The following is a 21,035-nucleotide window of genomic DNA, read 5'->3' on the forward strand; positions in this document are numbered from 1 at the left end:
TCCACTATACAGCATGGGAACCAAGTTACACATACATGTATACATAATTTTTCCTCCCATTGTTGTGTTGCGATGTAAGTATCTAGTCATAGTTCTCAATGCTACACAGCAGGATCTCATTGTAAATCCATTGTGAGAGCAATAGTTTGCATCTGTTAACCCCCAGCTCCCCATCCCTCCCAGTCCCTCCCTCTCCCCCCGGGAAGCCACAAATCTATTCTCCAAGTCTATGATTTTCTTTTCTGTGGAAACATTCATTTGTGCTGTATATTAGATTCCAGTTATAGGTGATATCATATGGTATTTGTCTTTCTCTTTCTGACTTATTTGACTCAGTATGAGAGTCTCTAGTTCCATCCATGTTGCTGCAAATGGCATTATGTCATTCTTTTTTTTTACGGCTGAGTAGTATTCCATTGTGTATATATCTTCCTAATCCAATTGTGTGTCGATGGACATTTGGGCTTATATGTACCACATCTTCTTAATCCATTCGTATGTTGATGGACTTTTAGGTTGTTTCCCTGTCTTGGCTATTGTGAATAGTGCTGCTATGAACATAGGGGTGCATGTATCTTTTTGAATTATAGTTTTGTCCTGATATATGGCCAGGAGTGGGATTGCTGGATCAATGGTAGTTCTATATTTGGTTTTCTGAGGAATCTCTGTGCTGTTTTCCATAATGGTTGTATCAGTTTACATTCCCAACAGAGAAGGAGGGTTCCCTTTGCTATCCACCCTCTCCAGCATTTGTTATTTGTAGAATTGTTGATCATGGCCATTCCTTTTTTTTTTTTTTTTTTCTTTTCTTTTTTGGCTGCCCCGTGGCATATGGGGTTCCTGGGCCAGGGATCAGATCCAAGCCACAGTTGTGACCTAAGCCACAGCTGTGGCAACACTGGATCCTTAACCCACTGTGCTGGGGATCAAACCTGCGTCCCAGGGCTCCCAAGACACCGCCAATCCCTTTGCACCACAGTGGGACTCCAATGATGGTCGTTCTAACTGGTGTGAGGTGGCACCTCATTGTGGTTTTGATTTGCATATCTCTAGTAATTAGTGATGTTGAGCATTTATTCATGTGCCCATTGGACATCTCTGTGTCTTCTCTTTTTTTTTTTTTTTTTTTTTTTTTTGGTTTTCAGGGCTACACTCACGGCATATGGAAGTTCCCAGGCTAGGGGTTTAATTGGAGCTGTAACTGCCGGCCTACACCACAGCTACAGCAACCCCAGATCTGAGCTGTGTCTGCGACCTACACTACAGCTCATGGCAATGCTGGATCCTTAACCCACTGAGTGAGGTCAGGGATCGAACCTGTGTCCTCCTGGATACTAGTAGGGTATATTACTGCTGAGCCACAACAGGAACTCCCTGCATGTCTTATTAAAATTTTTTTTAATTAAAAAAATATATATATGTGGTGAAGTTCCCTTCATGGCTCAGCAGTTAATGAACCTGACTAGGATCCATGATGAATCGGATTTGATCCCTAGCCTTGCTCAGTGGGTTAAGGATCCAGCATTGCCGTGAGCTGTGGTGTAGGTTGCAGACATGGCTTGAATCCTGAGTTGCTGTGGCTGTGGCGTAGGCCAGCAGCTGTAGCTCCGATTCAACCCCTAGCCTGGGAATTTACACATGCCACAGGTCCAGCCCTAAGAAGCAAAAAAACAAAAAAACCCAAAAAACTGTGGTGAAATACACATCACATCCAATTTACCATCTAAATATTTTGTTTGTTTGTTTGTTTGTTTTGGCTGTGCTCGCACCATGGGGAAAGTTCCTGGGCCAGGCATTGACCTGAGTAACCTGGGCCATAGCGGTGACAATGCCAGATCCTTAACCCACTGAGCCGCCAGGGAATTCCAACAACATATTGTTTAGTTTTACTAAACCTAATTCATGTATATGGACTCGTATTGCACGATGGACAAATTCTTCTTTTTTTCCTCAACATTTAACATTTGTGGTGGAATTCACTCATGTTCACATGAGTGTCTGTAGCCCCACTCATTTTCACTGCTAAGTAATACACTATAGTTTATTCATTTGGAGTTTTCTTGTTATTCATTTTAAAAGAATGCTGCTGTGAGCATTCATATTACAGGTTTCACGGTGTTTCTTTAAGAAAAATTTTAACCCAGTGATAGAAAGACATTCTGCTCTATTTTCTTGTAACTTCTTAAAAAGTTTTTTTCTTTCCCATTTATTCTTTAATCTACCTGGAATTGCTGTTTGTTTATTTATTTATTTATTATTTATTTTGGGGGGCTGCACCTATGGCTTGGGGGAGTTCCCGGGCCAGGTATCGAATCCTTGCCACAGCAGCGATAGGCCGGGTCCTTAACCCACTGAGCCATAAGGGGACTCTCTGGAATTACTGTTTTTGAAGGGTGTGAATTTGGGATCCGGTTTTATTTTTATTTTTTTTTCCATTTGTATAGCAACTTGGCTTAGGAACAATTACTGAATAGTATCCTTTCTCTATGAATCTGCAGTGTCATTTTTGTCATATATCACAGTTTTCTCATAAATGAGTGTGTCTGTCTGGGTGCTCTGTGGTAGGTTTGGGGGTTTTTTGCAACTGGGTTTTTTTTTTCTGGTCTTTTTTTTTTTTTAATCTTTGTCTTCGTAGGGCCATACCCATGGAATATGGAGGTTCCCAGGCTAGGGGTCGAACTGGAGCTGTAGCTGCCAGCCTACACCACAGCCCCAGCAACACAGGATCTGAGCTGCATCTTCGACCTACACCACAGCACACAGCAACGCTGGGTCCTTAACCCACTGCGAGAGGCCAGGGATCAAACCCATGTTCTCATGGATACTAGTCGGGTTCGTTAACCGCTGAGCCACAACAGGAACTCCTGCAGTTGATGTTTTTTTAAACGTTCTCATTTAGTAAAGTAAAATTAGTCCTTACAGAATTTTTTTTCTTTTTAGGGCTGCAACCACAGCATGCGGAAGTTCCCAGACTATGGGTCAAATTGGAGCTAGAGTTGCTGGCCACAGCCACAGTCACAGCAAAGCAGAATCCGAGCCATGTCTGTGACCTGCACCACAGCTCACAGCAGTGCAGGATCATTAACTCATTGAGCGAGGCCAGGGATCGAACCTGCATACTCATGGTTACTAGTCAGATTTGTTTCTGCTGCACCACCATGGGAACTTTCAAGAAACTTTTTAAAAAATTGTACTGCTCTATGAAATCCCAAAAGTCTGGGAACGATTGTCTTATCACCAATTCCAAAATTCTGCCAATTCTTCTTCTTTTTTTTTTTTTTTTTGGCCACCTAATCCTTAATCCACTGAGTGGGGCCGGGGATGGAACCTGCATCCTGGCACTACAGAGACACCACTGATCTCTGTCCCGCCACAGCAAGAACTGCTGCTAATTCTTGAGTTGCCCTGATTCCTTTAGCGTTGGTTGTATCAAATCTGAAATTGGCGAAGGTGATGCCCGTTTCCACCATACTATCCAGGAGAAACCCCAGAAGAAAAGCACTGATGCGATTTGAGACTCTCTGCTCTTCGTGTGCTCCCAACGTGATTTCTTCCTCCCCCAGTCACACTGGTCCTCTCTGATGCAGGTTACGTCGCTGGCTTTGTCGACTTGGAGGTGAGCAATAGATCAGACCTGTACGATGTGTTTGTGAATCTGGCAGATAGTGAGATTACCATTGCTCCGCTCGCAAAAGGTTAGTTCTCTATCATCTTCTGTTCTGTTGCTGACACAAGATGTAAGCCAAGCGGTTCTATTTTTCAGGCTGATTCTCTAAAACCAGTATTCGAGGGCCTGCCTTACCTGCTGTGCTGAGGCTGGAAGGCTTTTCATGTGTCTAGAACACAGCACTCATTCTGATAGACCAGCCCATTAGCGATACATGTGAGTGCTGGTGCTGCACAGTTTACGTTAAGATTAATGGTCTACTCACCTTGTCTCCCCACTTTTCTATTTCAACCAGGTATATTTGTTATCTATTGCTGCATAACTGATTACTGCGAAACTTAGTGATTTAAAACAGCAAATACTTACTATCTCACAGTTTTGGTGGGCAGGAATTTAGGAATGACTTAGCTAGGAGGTTCTGGTTCAGGGCCTCTCATAAGGTTTTAATCAAGATATTGCCAGGACTGCAGTCAAAAGAGGGCTTGACTGGGGCTAGAGGACCCACTTCCAAGCAGACTCACGTGGCTGTTGACAGGAGGCCTCAGCCCACGGGCCTCTCCAGAGGGCAGCTTGAGTGTTCTCACCACGTGACTGCTGGCCTCCCCAATAGGGATTATTAACTCAAGAGAGAGGGGACCACAGCGCCTTCTGTGACCTAGTCTTGGAAGTCCTACACCACTGTTTCCCCCATTTTTGTTAAGTCATTAAGGGAGAATGAAATTAAGGAGCATCAAAAAGTGTGCAGACATTGTCACTCCACAATGTTGAATATGACTCCCGTATGGAGATTCTTTCTGAAGCCTGTCTCCATAAGCAGTAGGGAATGAGTGCAATCTTGGGCTAATAAGAAAGGATGCTCTTGGAGTTCCTGTCATGGCAAAGCGGAAACGAATCTGACTAGGAACCGTGAGGTCGCAGGTTCGATCCCTGGCCTTGCTTGGTGAGTTAAGGATCTGGCCTTGCTGTGAGCTGGGGTGTGGATCACAGACTCGGCTGGGATATGGTGATGGTGTGGCTGTGGCCAGCAGCTGTAGCTCCAGTTAGACCCCTAGTCTGGGAACCTCCATATGCCTCATGTGCAGCCCTAAAAAGCCAAAAAAAACCCCCAAAAAACAAACAAAAAAGAAGAAAGGATGTTCTAGGGAGTTCCCCTGTGGCTCAGCAGGTTAAGGATCCAGCACTGTCACTGCTGTGGCAGTGGGTTACAGCTGTGGTGTGGGTTTGATCCCTGGCCCAGGAACTTCCACATGGCACAGGTGTGGCCGGAAAAAAAAAAAGGTCCTAAATTACAGCTGCCAAACATAGAAAATATTGGATTAAATACATTTTGAGCTCAGGACACTATGAGATACTAGTTTTACATGGGAATTACTGATAACAGCTTTTGTATTGTCATTTCTTCTAAAAGTGGGAGCAGCTAAATGCCAGTCAATTAGGGATTTTTGTTAATGAGGTTCTGATTATGTGAGGTTTTTATCTAGCAGCCTCGAAGTAATAGGACCAGAACTCATTTTCTTTTAATTTGCTTTTATCTTTATATATATATCTTTTTTTCTTTTAATTTGCTTTGAAATTACAAATATAATACATATTCCTGGTGAAAAATTCAAAATATAGAATCAGATCTTTAGGATACACTGCCTTTTGTGACACCAGAGCAATAGAAAACTAGCTTCAGCCAGTGCCACGGGAGCTATTGCAGCGTTAGGACCAGAAAGCATGGCCACTGCCTGCTGCCTCTACTGCTCTGAGTCTATACAACGGGCTCATTCTAGGGGACTTTGTCCCTCGGAGTGTCAAAAGGAACTTCTATGAACCTCCTTGCTGCAGAAAACAGCAAGCTATATGATTAATGTAACAGCTTGTTGCTTTGGCCCATTTTTGAAGGCCTTGACACTAAATGTTGAGCTGCTTCTGCAGAACTGACAGGAAGTGCTGTTTTCACAGTATCCCTGCCAGAAAGATAAGTGTAAATGCTCAACTGGACAGGAAAGTCAGACTCTTGGCTTAAAATCACAACCTATTTGTAATCAGTTTTTATTAGGTTTTGTCTAGAAATAAAAAATTGAAAAAGAAAAAGAAAATAAAAAATAAAAGTTCTGATCTGGCTTGGATTTCCATGTGCTGTTTCGGCAACTTCCACGTGCTACAGATGTAGCCAAAAAAAGAATTCTTATATCAGAATTTTGGTTTGGTATTGGTGTATTTTTGTTTTGGACATGAAGTATATAAATCATGATCATGCTTTACCTCCTATTGTGTCATATTTGTGTGCAGTAATGAGATGGAAATGTGGGGGGTTGTCAGTTGCTTTTTGAAAATCCCCTCTGTATCAAGCTTTTTTTTGTTTTTTTAGGGCCGTACCCTCAGCACATGGATGTTTCCAGGCTAGGGGTCTAATCAGAGCTGCAGCTGCCAGTCTACACCACAGGCACAGCAACGCAGGATCTGAGCCACGTCTGCAACCTACACTACAGCTCATGGCAATGCCAGATCCTTAACCTACAGAGCGAGGCCAGGGATGGAACCCTCATCCTCATGGATCCTAGTTGGATTCGTTAACCGCTGACCCATGAAGGGAACTCCTGATGATTATTTTTAATTATGTAAACTTCTCAATGTTCACACAACATATTCTTCTTGATCTCACCAGAGGCCATGACAATGGGCAAACTGCATAAAGAAATCGGTCAGTTAATTGTCCAGTCGGCAGAAGATCCAGAGAAATCAGACAGCCAAGTTATACAGGTAACGCTTTCATCTTCCCATGGACTGAGTCCCCAAACGGTATCACTGGGCAGTGGCTGGTTATCTGCTTGCTGTTCACGTGAACTGGGTGACAATGCCTGGAGAGGCCGGGGGATAGCTGCTCAGATGAGGTCTGCAGGACCTGGAGAGGATGAGCAACCCTGGCCAATCAGTTGCTAGGCTCCCAGGGAGAGGTGGGTGCAGGGGGCTGGTGCTGAAGCCAAGCAAGTATAGTGACAGATGTAATTGCCGGTGGTAAGAGGGCCATGGGGTTTGGTGGGGACCTGACAGCAGCAGTGTTCTTTTTGTTCAGTGCTGGTGGCCCATCTGTGTCCAGGAGAGGTGTGTGGGTGTTATCCTGAGAAATCAGGCCAGGATGCTGGCTGACAGGAGAGGATAGGACAGGACAGGCTAGGCTACTGAGACTCCTACCCGATCATCATTGCCCGCCCCCCGCCCCCGTCCCCTCATCCATGTTAGAATGAAAACACTGATTCTTTACAATGTTGGTAAAATGTGTAAATTCGAGTTTTGAATTACTGTGTTTTTCATGGACTAAAACTCATCCAAAGATGACTTGGTATAATATAGGATGAGAGTGTCTGGCATGTCGCAGGGGTTCAAAAATATTTGAATAAATTAATGATGTCAGCAAACCAGGTTTGTTGTTGTTGTTTGTCTTTTAGGGCTGCACTCGAGGCACATGGAGGTTCCCAGGCTAGGAGTCCAATCGGAGCTATAGCTGCTGGCCTACACCACAGCCACAGCCATGCCAGATCCTTAACCCACTGATCGGGGCCAGAGATCAAACCCTGTCCTCATGGATGCTAGTCAAGTTCGCTAACCACTGAGCCACGACGGAAATTCCAGAAAACCAGGATGTAATGCAAGCTGTGGCGAGTCCTCAGCGATCCAAAGGGAATGGCAGTCAGGGAAGGGGAGTGAAGCCTGTGTGGCAGGTGCTGGGTCACTCACCCTGGGCAAGAGAGGGCTTGGGGAAGAGATTTGTTCTAAAAACAATACCGGGGGAGAGGGTGCTTCGAGTCAGGGAGCGGGTAAGAAAAAACATTTTTAAACCAGGTTCCTCAAAAAAGTAGATACAGAATTAGTATAGATCTGAAAATTCTACTTCTGGGTATATATCAAAATGAATCGAAAGCAGGCACACAAATAGATATTTGTGCACCTATGTCCATAGCAGCGTTATTTACAATACTCAAAAGGTTGAAATAGGAGTTCCCATTGTGGCTCAGTGGTTAACGAATCCGACTAGGAACAATGAGGTTGCGGGTTCCAGCCCTGGCCTCACTCAGTGGGATAAGGATCCGGCATTGCCGTGAACCGTGGTGTAGGTTACAGACGCGGCTCAGATTCCATGTTGCTGTGGCTATGGTGTAGGCTGGCGGCTGCAGCTCCGATTAAACCCCTAGCCTAGGAACCTCCCTATGCTGCGGGTGCAGCCCTAGAAAAGACAAAAAAAAAAAAAAAGGTAAAAATAACCCATATGTCCATCACTGTCTGAATGAATGGATAAACAAAATGTAGTGTATACCTATAGTGGAATATTACTCAGCCTTAAAAAGAATGAAGTTCTGGGGTTCTCTTGTGGTACAGCAGGTTAGGGATCCGTCGTCTCTACAGTGGCTCAGGTTTGATCCCTGGCCCTGGGAACTTCCACATGTCATGGGTCTGGCTTAAAAAAAAATGGTTAGGAGTTCCCGTCATGGTGCAGTGGTTAACAAATCCGACTAGGAACCATGAGGTTGCAGGTTCCATCCCTGGCCTTGCTCAGTGGGTTAAGGATCCGGCATTGCCGTGAGCTGGGGTGTGGGTCGCAGACGCGGCTGGGATCCCGCGTTGCTGTGGCTCTGGTATAGGCCAGAGGCTATAGCTCCGATTCGACACCTAGCCTGGGAACCTGCATGTGCCACAGGAGTGGCATAAGAAATGGAAAAAAGAGAAGAAAAAAAAAAAAGGTTAGGAGTTCCCATCGTGGCGCAGTGGAAAGGAATCTGACTAGGAGCCATGAGGTTGCCAGTTTGATCAGTGGGTAAGGATCCGGCATTGCCGGGAACTGTGGTGTAGGTCAAAGATGCAGCTTGGATCTGGAGTTGCTGTGGCTCTGGAGCAGGCTGGTGGCTACAGCTCCTATCCGACCCCTAGCCTGGGAACCTCCATATGCCGAGAGTGTGGCCCTAGAAAGCAAAATAAAAGCGGCTAAATGACATACCCCCTCTACTGTTGCTGCTGCTCAAAATTACCCATGACATTTATTTCTTGTGGTTTTAAATGTTTCTTTTTATAATTTATAAAGTTAGTCTGGTAAAAAAAAAAAATAGGAAGAATTCTAGAGAACTATTCAAACTTTCTGATACTGACATATTGCATGTTTTCCTGTTCTATTAAAGGATATTTCCCTAAAAACAAAAGAAATCTTCACCAACTTGGCTCCATTTTCAGAAGTTTCAGATGATGGAGAAAAACGAGTGCTCAATTACGAGGCCCTAAAGCAAAGGCGATTTCCACCAGCAACAGAAAACTTCCTGTACCATCTAGCAGCCGCGGAACAAATGCTGAAAATCTAATCACGGGACCGAATGTGTCACTGATGACTGGTCTCAAGCCCCAGCACCATGACTATCCATTAACTATGTAAAATACTGGAAATAACAAAGCAAATGTTATATTTTTTAATGATTTATTTGAAAGCATTGCGATTTGACCTGGGAAAGCACTGAAAACACCTCTGATCTCCTCCTGTCTGATTAATCTCATGCCTACTCTCAGTGTTTACAAAGCACCACATATAACGTTATAAAACGGCCCAATGTCCTAGAGTAAGAGCAGAACAGCTCTGTCATATCTTCGCACAAATTACAGCGAATCCAAAAGCCTTCATTAGTATCAGTTCCAGTGTGTCTCACTGTGTAGCCACAAACTAAGAATGGTTTCTTTCCAGAAAGCTGCCTGAAATTTGGCTTTGTATTCTTCTAGGAAGAGCGTGAAGTCCTCAGGAGGAACTCTACTTTCTGAGCCAAACTACTAAGTTTCCTGCAGAACCATCGAGAAAGTCATTCAAAAGACCCTGCAGTTGCACTTTCTTGGAAAAGAATTTTTTTTTCATAGACTTTGAACATTTTGCCTATATTGTAAGGGTTTTGCATAGATTTTATACTTGAGTAGACAACTTTAATAATCCATATGTATACTGTCGCAGCAGTGTGCATTTGGCAAACTTAAGACATTAGTACTTACTTAGCCCTGTTGCTAGCAATAGTCTTTTGAAAAAGATGCCAGTCCTTAATGTGGTAAATTAAGAATCCCATTTTGAATATAAATGCCAGTCTGACGGAAACGGCAGCTTTATATAATTGGTGAGAGATGTGAGAATTAATTCTATTTTTTGTCTTTTTAGGGCCGCACCCAGAGCATATGGAAGTTCCCAGGTTAGGGGTCACATCGGAGCTGTGGCCACCGGCCTACACCACAACCACAGCCATGCCAGATCCCAGCCGAGTCTGCGACCTACACCACAGGCCACGGCAGTGCAGGATCCTTAACCCACTGAGCAAGGCCAGGGATCGAACCTGCATCCTCATGGATGCTAGTCGGGTTCATTACTGCTAAGCCACCTCAGGAACTCCAGAATTAACTTCTTGCAAGGGCCAAAGCCAGAGAATGTCTTCAAGCAACTTCAGTAAAGATATTTTAGCCACACATGAAGGTAACTGTTCGGTTAGATACCTTTGTCATAATTGGAGGCCTAAAAATTGCAAAATAAGCACTAAATTATGTCCTTGTTATTTTATTATATGTATTCACATTAACTATGGAAGGTTATTTTTCACACAGTTCTGTTGTCCTTAGAAATCTTACCCAGCAAAATGTTTGCGGAAAAACTTGTCCTTATTGGATCTTTCATTTATTCTTGGTGTTAGACATTTGTTAAGGGAAACATTTTTTAAACAGCGCCCCCTTCCCTGGATGGCAACAGAGGAGGATTTGAAATGAGATGATGTTTACTGAGGCAAACACCTGAAAATTAAATCTGCACTTTATGAAAATGAATACTAACATTTTTTTCTCCCTCATTTTTTATATTACTTACTATATTAGCTAATGATCAAAGTTGTTAAAATGACAAATTTATGATACAGAAATAAAATGGAAATATTTTGATATTCAACAGAGTTTTAGGCAGATGAAAAATTCTCTTTCTCTAAATTCTATCCCCTCCAAACAAATAAACGGAAAAAACCTTTTTGTCATCTGCAAATCAGCTGGGGAATTATCCAAAGGCCCATTTGAAAGTTAAAACTTCTGGCTCCTTCCACCACGGGTTCAGCCCTTATCTCCCTCCATCTCCCACTTCCTGGAGCTGACTGGCTGACTGTAAGGTCACAGTGTCATCTTTGAAAAGATGCGCCCCCCCACCCCCCGATTACAACTCTGTCATCTGTGTCAGTGGTTAAATCTCCACCTGGAGCCTGTGCACATTTTGTTCTTTAAGTTTGTTTAGTATAAGCCTGTGGCTGCAAGGAGCCCACTAGTAGATCATTTTTACTGATTTTGTCCTTTTAGGCTGTTGTTAAACACCTTTTACCAAATTTGGAGATAACTCATTGTGGCCTAAGGAAAACTGAAAGCCACAGGTGTGTTCTTCGGTGACTCGGGGTACGTGTGTTGGAAAGAAATGTCTGGTGCCTACCCCACACTGTGCACTACCTATCCTGGGGCTTTCTTGGTGCACAAGACAACAGTTCCGTTCTCAAGGCACAGTCCACAGGGGTGTAGGGTCAGCAAACAGGCCACAGCACAGCAGTGTGGCAAGTGGTGAGAGCTGTGGGAGCATGTGGGAGGGACCCCTAATTCAGTAGTGTGAATCCTGGAAGGCTCCTGGAGAAAAGTGATTGATGTCCAAATGAGACCTGAAGCACAGGCAGGAGTCAGCCAGAGCAAAGGGACCCGCTGGGGGAAGGTCCAGAGAAGTGAGCCCACAGCACAGTGGAGGAACTGCAGGTCGGTCCAGGGTGAGGAGAGGGAGAGGCAAGAGCTGAGTAAGGTGAAGGCTCCTGCCAGCCATGGCAAGGAATTTGGACTTGCACCTGATGCACTGGAAAGCCATTTAAGGTTTTTTTTTTTTTGGGGGGGGGGGTCTTTTTGCCATTTCTTGGGCCACTCCCACGGCATATGGAGGTTCCCAGGCTAGGGGTCTAATCAGAGCTGTAGCTGCCGGCCACAGCCACAACCACAGCAACACAGGATCCGAACAGCATCTGCAACCTACACCACAGCTCACGGCAATGCCGGATCCTTAACCCACTGAGCAAGGCCAGGGATTGAACCTGCATCCTCATGGTTCCTAGTCGGATTCGTTAACCACCGCGCCACAACAGGAACTCCCATTTAAGGCTTTTTTTATTTTAATTTTTTGGCTGCATCCATGCCGGATCCTGAACCTGCTCGGCCACCGGGGAACTCCTTTTAAGGCTTTGAAGCAGGGGTGGTTTAGAAAAGCAGATGGACTGGAGGGGCGGGAGATGAGCTGAGCGATACCAGCAGGGGATGCTGTAGGACTGAGCTGGGGTGGAAGCAGGGGCGGTAGCAGGGGCCATGGGGGAGAGGTGTCGTGATCCTGTCTAACGAAACTGATACGCGCTGGTGCCCTTTCCTAGACTGGGAAGGAAAGACGGTCTCCGTGGGCATCTAAGTGGCACATGCGGGATCAGCAGGACTCAGGCCTGCTGCTCGGGAGAGTGAGCCCTGTGACGGGCCTGCACAGCCGGCAGAGTGGCAGTATGAACAGCATTGCGGGGGCATGGATGACAGCAGGCTTAGCAGTGGAAAGTAGGGTGGAGACTAGAAGACTGTTCGAAAAAGTCTGGCTACAAGCCGCACAGGGTGGGGGGGGTTGCCTTTTAATGAGGCAGGTGGCTCAAGCAGTTTAAATGCTACTGGGCAGGAGCAGAGACGGGAGGGAGGCTGAAACCAGAGGGGCAGCGGAGGCTGCAGAGCCAGGACCTGCGGAAACGGAAGGGTTGGGCCCAGGGCACAGCTGACCTTGCGTGGAGGGGGTCGGCAGGTTTGGTGCCAGGAGGCCCAGAGCCTTAGGTTTCACCGTGAAGGAAGAGATGAGGTCACGTGCCAGTGAAAGAAGGCGCTGGGCAGCTGCTGGCAAAGACTTTGAGCAGTTGTCCAAATAGGAGCAGGCTGGGAAGGGAGACAGGACTGCTTTGGGGTCTGGAGGCCCTCACTGGCACCCCACGTGTGTACCAATTTAATGCCTGTGCCCGGGGCACATGGGCACAGTGGACCTTTCTCCTTCGTTTTCAAATACTCCGCCTTGGACAAGTTTATTCATAATTTCACAGTATCCCTTCACAGGGTGATGAACAAATGGAAGACTGAATCTTCTATCACTATCCACCCAGCAACCCCGTGGGGTGGGTCAGACCGGACAGCTGCCATTTCTCCTCTTCCATCCAGGCTCGTTTAACCCTAGGCATGACCAGCCTTGAAACAGTCTTGGCATATGTAAGCCATTCTGTTGGCACAGACACCTCTGGGATTTCCAGGACACCTCGGGCGGAGTTCTCAAAACTGAAACCTTGGAGAAAGGTTTTCATGAAGGAACCAAACAAATCCCGGGAAAACTCACCCCCTACACCCCTCTGTTATAGAAGAGTTCCGTTTCTTCTGTTGCAGACTGAATTTCCTTCTCAAGCTCACTGCACTGTATCTGAAAAACAAAGTTAAATTCTCAATATTAAGAAGTGTTCTTACCTTAGAAGCCAAGTTCAAAATAAAACATTTTCAGAAAGCATCTACTTCACAGTCCACTTTTTCAGTGATGTCTAATCTCTAGCAAGAAACATTATCTTTTTTTTTTTTTTTTTTGTCTTTTTGCCTCTTCTTGGGCCGCTCCCGTGGCACATGGAGGTTCCCAGGCTAGGGGTCGAATCGGAGCTGTAGCCACTGACCTACGCCTGAGCCACAGAAACGCCAGATCCAAGCCACGTCTGCGACCTACACCACAGCTCATGGCAACGCCGGATCGTTAACCCACTGAGCAAGGCCAGGGATTGAACCCGCAACCTCATTGTTCTTAGTCAGATTCGTTAACCACTGAACCACGATGGGAACTCCAAGAAACATTATCTTCTTAAAAACTTGCTTACGGAAAATGTCAAACATAAACAAATGTGACAAGAATATAATGAATCCTTATATACTCGTCACTCAGCTTTAACTATTAACCATCCGCCAATCTTTTCTCATCAAGCATCCCGCATATCAAATTACGGGGTATTTTCTGGAGTATTTTACGACAATTCTCAGATGTGTCATTTCACCTGCAAATACTTCAAGTACAAAATCCCAAAAGATAGACTCTGTTACAGAACTACTATTTTTTTTTTTTTTTTTGGTCTTTTTGCCTTTTCTAGGGCCACTCCTGTGGCCTATGGAGGTTCCCAGGCTAGGGGTCCAATCGGAGCTGCAGCCACTGGCCTACACCAGAGCCACAGCAATGTAGGATCCAAGCCGCGTCTGTGACCTACACCCCAGCTCACGGCGAGGCTGGATCCTTAACCCACTGAGCAAGGCCAGGGATCGAACCCGCAACCTCATGGTTCCTAGTCGGATTCGTTAACCACTGAGTCACAATGGGAACTCCCTAGAACTACTCTACTATTATCACACCTAACAAAATTAACAACAACATAGTCAACAAACATTTCTAGTGTAGCAACAAGCTGACCCTGGCAGGCAGAGGCAGCTAATGGAAAAGGAGCTTTGAGAGGAATAAGCTCCCTCGTCAGGACCCCTGAAGTTCCAGGCTTGAAAGCTGCTGTGGCCCGTGCACGGTCTGAGGAGGGGGCCTGGCAGAATCCCTCTTAGCCTTGGGCTCTCTCTGTAAACCACTCCAGGCAGGACAGGGGGTAGTGTCCCCACTACCCAGGACCACCATTCAGCTACCTCCACGCCCACCACGGACCAAGGCTTTTTGTTTGTTTTTGCTTTTTAGGGAACTGTGGCATATGGAAGTGCCCAGGCTAGGGATCAAATTGGAGCTGCAGCTGCTGGTCTACACCACAGACACAGCAATGTGGGATCTGAGCTGCGTCTGCACCCTACACAACAGCTGGCAGCAACACCAGATCCTTAACCTACTAAGCGAGGCCAGGGATTGGGCCAGGGATTGAACCTGCATCCTCATGGATACTAGCTGGGTTTGTAACCACTGAGCCACAATGGGAACTCCAAGAAGGTCTTTTAAAGGTCCAGCAAATGCCAAGACTTGCTTGGTGAGAGTGAAGGTGGGGTGTCTCAAGGGTAGATGGACTCCATTTCCTGGCTCCACCCTGGCCTCTGAAAGCCCTGCCCTCTTCAAGCCTTGCACAAAACTCCTGCTGCCTTTGGAGTGGGGCCTGCTTCCTCTGCGTGGAAGCCCCCGCCATCTGGGCCCAAGCATCCCATTCAGCCAAGTGTGCCCAGGTACACTGGCCTCCTCAGCCCTCCTGCACCTGCACTGGGAATGCCTTCCTCCCTTCCCCAACGGCCTGTTCAAATCCACCCACGTCCAAAGCCTGCCTCTTCCATTCAGCCTTCCTGGATTAGCTGGAAATGCTCTTCCTTCCCTAATCTTTCCAGAGCCTTTCAGTCATGTTCACTTTTTTTTTTTTTCTTTTTTGGTCTTTTTAGGGCTGCACTCGCAGCATGTGGAAGTTCCCAGACTAGGGGTTGCATCGAAGCTACCACTGCTGCCTTTTGCCACAGCCATAGCAACAAGGGATCCTAGTCGCACCTGTGACCTACACCACAGCTCACGGCAACGCCGGATCCTTAACCCACGGATCAAGGCCAGGGATGGAACCTGCGTTCTCATGGATACTAGTCAGGTTCATGACCACTGAACCACAAGGAGAACTCATGTTTACTTTCGATTACAGAAGAGTCGTTTCCATATGTGACCCATGACCTTTCCAGCAAAAGCCTGGGGCAGGGACTGCCAGCTGTTCCCAACAGCTAGCTGTTCTTTCCTTTCACAGCAGCAAAACCTGCAATAAGTCCAGAATAAAGACCTCATTTCCCAGCTTCCCTTGCAGGAAGGCTTGGCCACACAGCTAAGTTCTGGCCAATGTGATGAAAGCAGACGTGCCGGGTGACTGTGGAATGAGAATGGTGCCATCTGGCATCTGGAGGATGGGGGCCAGGGCTGTGGTGTGGCTGAGCTGGGAGGAATCAGGTTCCTGAGGACTTTGTGGCACATGGTTACCTTACCCGGCCAGGCCGCCCACACCGGGTGTGAATGAGAGATAAAAGTCTACCTCATTCAAGGCACTACTGTGTTGGATCCCAGTTACAACCAAATGAAATCCTAGTTAACTCGGAGCCCTCCCTTCCCACGTTCTCGGTCCCGGCTACTGGCATCCTGCTTGAGCCAGAAATTTGGGTGGCCCCCTTGTTCCCTTTCTCTTCCATGCCTTCACCCTCAGTCTGAATGCGCATAAGTTCTGACTTGTCCAATTCAAGTTTTCTCTCCAACCTACTGTCCCCCGGACCTACCCTGAGCCCCCCATCACCTCAGCTGGAATACGTCTATAGCCTCCCAACGGCCCCCACCTACAATGTCAGATCCAGACAGCGACATTCCTAAAATACAACCTGCTGAGCTGCTCCCTCCTTGAAACATCTCCCCTGCTGCCCCTGAGATAAAGTTCTATCACCTCATGGGGCTTTATGAGGCCCGTCACCCTCTGGCTGGCACCCAGGCACACTGCCCTGCTGTGCCCTAGCTGAGTAAGCTGGAGAGGTATTTCACATTTCATCCAAGCCTCAGATGCCTCATCTGTAAAATGGGAATACCCTAGCTTTTTGGAACCCCTCCAAGTGCCCTGAGTGTGCCACGCCAGAGCAGACTTGCATGCCTGCAAACAAGCCCTTCCCCAGTGCACCCACCCTGCCCTGCCCTGAGCACCCACACCCCCCTGCCCCTGCCCTAAGCATCCACACCATCCCTACTCTGAGCACCCACCCCGCCCCTGCCCTGTGCTCCACCAAAATCACACTGCATCTTCGGCTCCCTCTGTGTGCTAGAGCCTTCCCCTACTAGCCCGAGGAAGCGAGAAGTTGGTTCAGCCCTGTAACTTTGAGCCTAGTGGCCGCCTGCCTCAAAAAGGCCAGGGAGTGGCATCGGGGAGTTCCCATCATGGCTCAGTGGTTAAGGAATCCGACTAGGAACCATGAGGTTGCGGGTTCAATCCCTGGCCTGGCTCAGTGGGTTAAGAATCTGGTGTTGCCATGAGCTGTGGTGTAGGTTGCAGATGTGGCTCAGATCCCATGTGGCTGTGGCTGTGGTGTAGGCCAGTGGCTACGGCTCCAATTAGACCCCTAGCCTGAGAACCTCCATATGCTGTGGGTGCAGCCCTAAAAAGACAAAAAAAAAAAAGGCCAGGGAGTGGCATCGGGCTTTAGTGGGGAGCAGAGAATGCTAGTGCTGCAGGCCGACCACTGACACGCTGTCTTGACCCAGCCTCTCCAGGGGGACGACCTCATGGCCACAAGGTCCCCAGCCATAGAAAGAGGCCACTGGCTGAGGACCACAATGATACCACAGTGAGGGACCCAGTTACTCCTGACCCCGGAAAAGTGAATCCCATTACCCTTCATGACGTGCATCTATAAAAGCCTGGTTATCAACAACAAAATCACTGGCTCTGAATTCTGACTCCCCTATGCCAGCAAAGGCAGCTCCAAAAAACGACTCCTTTCCTTGGGCCCCCTGCAGCCCCCCCCGCTCCACTCAGCCTGGGCCCTGTGGCTCCCCCGACCCTCACTGTTCCTCAAAGCCTGTGGAGGCCACATGGCACTACTTCTGCACAGCTGCCCAGCCTCCACGAACTCACTCACCACTGACACCCAGCACCTACGGTGCATCCCGGCTGTTTGTGGGACGAATGTGAGAACCCAGGAGGAAACCAGATCACGGCCGCAGTGGGAAATCCCACGAGATTTAAAGGCTTCTGTAAATGACCAAACCTACAGATAGCCATCTGCTTCACCCTCTGAGTACCAATGCAATCAGAAATAATTACTTGCAGAAGGGTTCCCTTTTACTGCAATCTTATTATAACAAACTAATAGGCAGGCCTGTGAGGATTAAAAATTTCTTTTCGGGAGTTCCCGTCGTGGCGCAGTGGTTAACGAATCCGACTAGGAACCATGAGGTTGCGGGTTCAGTCCCTGGCCTTGCTTGGTGGGTTAACGATCCGGCGTTGCCGAGAGCTGTGGTGTGGGTCGCAGACTCGGCTCGGATCCTGCGTTGCTGTGGCTCTGGCATAGGCTGGCAACTACAGCTCCGATTCAACCCCTAGCCTGGGAACCTCCATATGCCGCAGGAGCGGCCCAAAGAAATAGCAAAAAAAAAAAAGACAAAAAAAAAAAAAGAAATTTCTTTTCGGAGTTTCCATCGTGGCTCAGTGGAAACAAACCCGACTAGTGTCCCTGAGGATGCGGGTTCAACCCCTGGCCTTGCTCAGTGGGTCAGGGATCTGGCATTGCCATGATCGCAGACACAGCTTGCAGTCAAAAAAAAAAAAAAAACAAAAAAAAAAAAAAGAGGGAGAGAGAGAGAATCTGGGTTTTGAAAAAGATCATTCCATAAATATAAATGCCTTTGAGGATATGACTAATTTTTAACTTTAGTAACAGCAAGAAGCATTTGAAATGTTCAGACAAGAAATACCAAAAATCGACACTATCTACCACGTCAATAATGTGCTTGAAAGGAGCAACAAGCCTTGGCAGAAGAACTATGATTTTCATCTGCCTCTAACAGAAACCAAGCCGCAGAGAGTTTAAGCTAATTAACCGTCATCACGGGGGAGCTGGGAATTTGCATCCTCGCTGTCTGATGCCATCACAGGTCATCGTATATCCTAGTCTATGGAACAGCACCATTAGCTGCACGTGAGTTAAAATTAAGCCAAATGAAAAGCTCAGTTCTGCAGTCATGTTAGCCACATTTCAAGTATTCAACAGCCACAGGTAGGTTAGCAGCTACCCCATCAGACAGCACAGATACAAACACTTGCATCACTGCAGAAAGTTCCACTGCATGGGGCATTGCTCTAGACTATTATGGAGTATGTAAGACAGCTCAAAGGTTTTTCTGCACCCGAAACATTTGGAAGTTCCCAGGCTAGCGGTGGAATTGGACCTGCAGCTGCCAGCCTGCACCACAGCCACAACAACACGGGATCTGAGCCGCATCTGCGACCTACACCACAGCTCACCGCGACACTGGATCCTTAACCCACTGAACAAGGCCAGGGATCAAACCCAGTTTCCCCATGGATACAAGTCAGGTTTGTTACCACTGAGCCACAACAGGAACTCCTGTTTTGTTTTTTTTCAAGTCCCAGAAAACTGCTTCTGATATATCATTAAGAAAAACAGAATCCAGGGAGTTCCCGCTGTGGCACAGTGGGTTAATGACCTGGCTTGCTCTCTGTGGTGGCTCCAGTTTAATCACCGGCCCCGGACAGGGGGTTAACACTTCAGCAGCTCAGATTTGATCCCTGGCCCCAAATGGTACAAGTGATCTGGAGGTTGGAATTACATGTAAATAATGTTATTTTGGTTTACACTTTTAGGAACTTTGCAGATTTCTTCAGAGAATCCTTTATTTCAGTCTGATAACAAGGGGCAGAAACAGCTAAGAGGCAGGGAGGGGACACTTACCCGGCCAATTTGGGGGAAGACACTGAAAGAAACTGGCACCATCAGCCCCATGACAAGGATAGTACAAGAAAGCTTCAGGGTCCACAGTGACCACGGACACTGCAGGAAAAACTGGGTCCTGTAAGAGACAAGGGTACAAAGCTCTTTTAGAGGCCGGCCCTCTGCTCGAACGGTGGCCCCCTGTCTTTCGAGCAGCTGCAGGCCCAGCCCCAGTTGCCACTCGCCTACAAACAGGTGCTACTAGGAGCCGCCCTGACCATGAGCTCAGTAAGGTCAGACCCAGGGTTCAGCACTTTGAGGGCACTGGCTCATCTGACACCCCGACGACCCTGAGAGGTCTACGTTATCTTCAACCCCTCACACGAACAAGAGAACGCAGCCACTGACCGGAGGGGCCGCTGTTCAAACTCTCAAGGGTCAAGGTCAGGTTCTAGTGCCTGGGCTATACTGACCAGAAAGTGACATTCTGACCATGGCCTCAGAGCATGAGAAGAAGTGCAAAGAACCCCAGCCTGGGACTCAGAGACCCGGGGTCCCGGGGTCCAGCTGGGGCTCGGCCACCGACAGACCACGTGCTTCTGGGCAAGTCGTCTTCCCCCTCTGAGCCTTGAATTTTCTCAGATGCGAAATGAAAGGGTTGAGTCAGAACAGCCACCACGGGCACTCCAGCTTGGATACCATCATGGCTGTGGGATGGCACGAGGTCCTCCCAGGCGCCCCAAGGCCATCTGGGAGACAAGGACCCTCTCTCCCCACCAGGCTGGTGCCACGGTGCAGGCCCAGACCCCAGCTCTCCCAGAAGCCCCAGGGAGCCAGCCAAAGGGGTTCAGGAAGACCCGACCCAGCAGAAGTGCCCACACCCACCCAGCAGGCTCAACCATGAGAAGTAACACGTGGCTCTGCCCAGGACACTGCCGCTTCTTGAAAGGTGCCCCCTCCTCGCGTGGTCCCAGGGGAGGCCTTCCAGCTCATCACCCTGGCAAAGCAGATTGGTTCAGCACCAGGCAGGTGATCCCACTTGGGCCGACAGAATCCGTCCCTGGGAGTGTGTGAACTGAGTGGAAGACATTCCCGCCCCGCCACCCCGGGGTGTCTCAGGTTCCTCTCTCTCATCAGGACCCATGAGGATATGGGCTGGGAGGTGGAAGCAGCCACTTCATTCAACACAAAGAAGCCAATGTGTGGCGGGAGAGGGAAGGCGCTGCCCGTGAAGAAGAAGGCGGTCCTGCAGGAGTGCTTCTGATCAGCTGCCACGGGCGATGCCCCCGCCGCCCGCCACCTGCACCAGTACCTAAACCAACCCATCACCCTTCTGCACTAACTCCTCACTGCAAGGGGGGCTCCTCATACTGGCCGATCCCCAGGCTCTCCTCCTAACAGGCCATGTCTCGCTTCTCAAAAAGGATGGTGGTCTATTGATTCTGGGCCCCTTAAGCTAATGTAACACATGCTTGGAGTGAAGAGGGGAAAAGAGGCTTGAGGAACATTCATAGCATGTCAGAGCTGGAGAAACCGAAAACCATCCAGAGTCATCATTCCAGACGTGAGGGACCAGGCTCAGCAGGTGCCAGGACACACCTAAGGGCGGACGTAACTGAGGACAGGGCCCGTGTGAGATGCCAGATCAACAGGAAAGAGTGCGTCAGGATTTCCACAGCCGCCCTGCATCAACCCTGCTGTCTTAACTGTGATGAAGTGCGTTTATTTATTTAGTTTTGCCTTTTCTAGGGCCGCTCCCTCGGCATATGGAGATTCCCAGGCTAGGAGTCTCATCAGAGCTGTAGCCGCCGGCCCATGCCAGAGCCACAGCAATGCGGGATCCGATCCGCGTCTGCAACCTACACCACAGCTCACGGCAACGCCAGATCCTTAACCC

The 21,035-nt window shown here is 48.0% G+C and overlaps 2 protein-coding genes across 22 annotated transcripts in view; one reads left to right on the top strand and one right to left on the bottom strand.

Moving 5' to 3' along the window:
- The window catches only part of DENND10 (DENN domain containing 10), a 40,896-nt gene extending 30,295 nt beyond the window's left edge, over positions 1–10,601 (top strand). For 13 of the 15 annotated variants that reach the window (XM_084995714.1, XM_005671503.4, XM_021073441.2 and 10 more), the window contains 3 exons: positions 3,588–3,695; positions 6,321–6,415; positions 8,824–10,601. In XM_084995714.1, coding sequence (XP_084851840.1) covers positions 3,588–3,695; positions 6,321–6,415; positions 8,824–9,000 — 380 coding nt within the window. In that variant the 3' untranslated portion in view covers positions 9,001–10,601. Of the gene's footprint in view, positions 1–2,666; positions 3,696–6,320; positions 6,416–8,823 lie in introns of all 15 variants that reach the window. The other 2 variants (XR_014827029.1, XR_014827030.1) reach the window with 2 other exon arrangements.
- The window catches only part of SFXN4 (sideroflexin 4), a 45,197-nt gene that overhangs the window by 5,462 nt on the left and 18,700 nt on the right, over positions 1–21,035 (bottom strand). For 3 of the 7 annotated variants that reach the window (XM_084995745.1, XM_084995742.1, XM_084995746.1), the window contains 3 exons: positions 19,160–19,277; positions 13,074–13,154; positions 11,816–12,625 (listed from right to left, as the gene is read on the bottom strand). In XM_084995745.1, the coding sequence (XP_084851871.1) occupies positions 13,077–13,154; positions 19,160–19,277 (196 nt within the window). In that variant the 3' untranslated portion in view covers positions 11,816–12,625; positions 13,074–13,076. Of the gene's footprint in view, positions 1–6,245; positions 6,558–10,207; positions 13,155–19,159; positions 19,278–21,035 lie in introns of those variants that run through there. The other 4 variants (XR_014827040.1, XM_084995743.1, XM_084995744.1 and 1 more) reach the window with 3 other exon arrangements.

This window comes from Sus scrofa, chromosome 14 (assembly GCF_054392235.1).
Source record: "Sus scrofa isolate SSC_HxYL_T2T_F1_AM1 chromosome 14, Sscrofa_HxYL_maternal_Yorkshire_Landrace_v2.0, whole genome shotgun sequence".
Lineage (NCBI taxonomy): Eukaryota > Metazoa > Chordata > Mammalia > Artiodactyla > Suidae > Sus > Sus scrofa.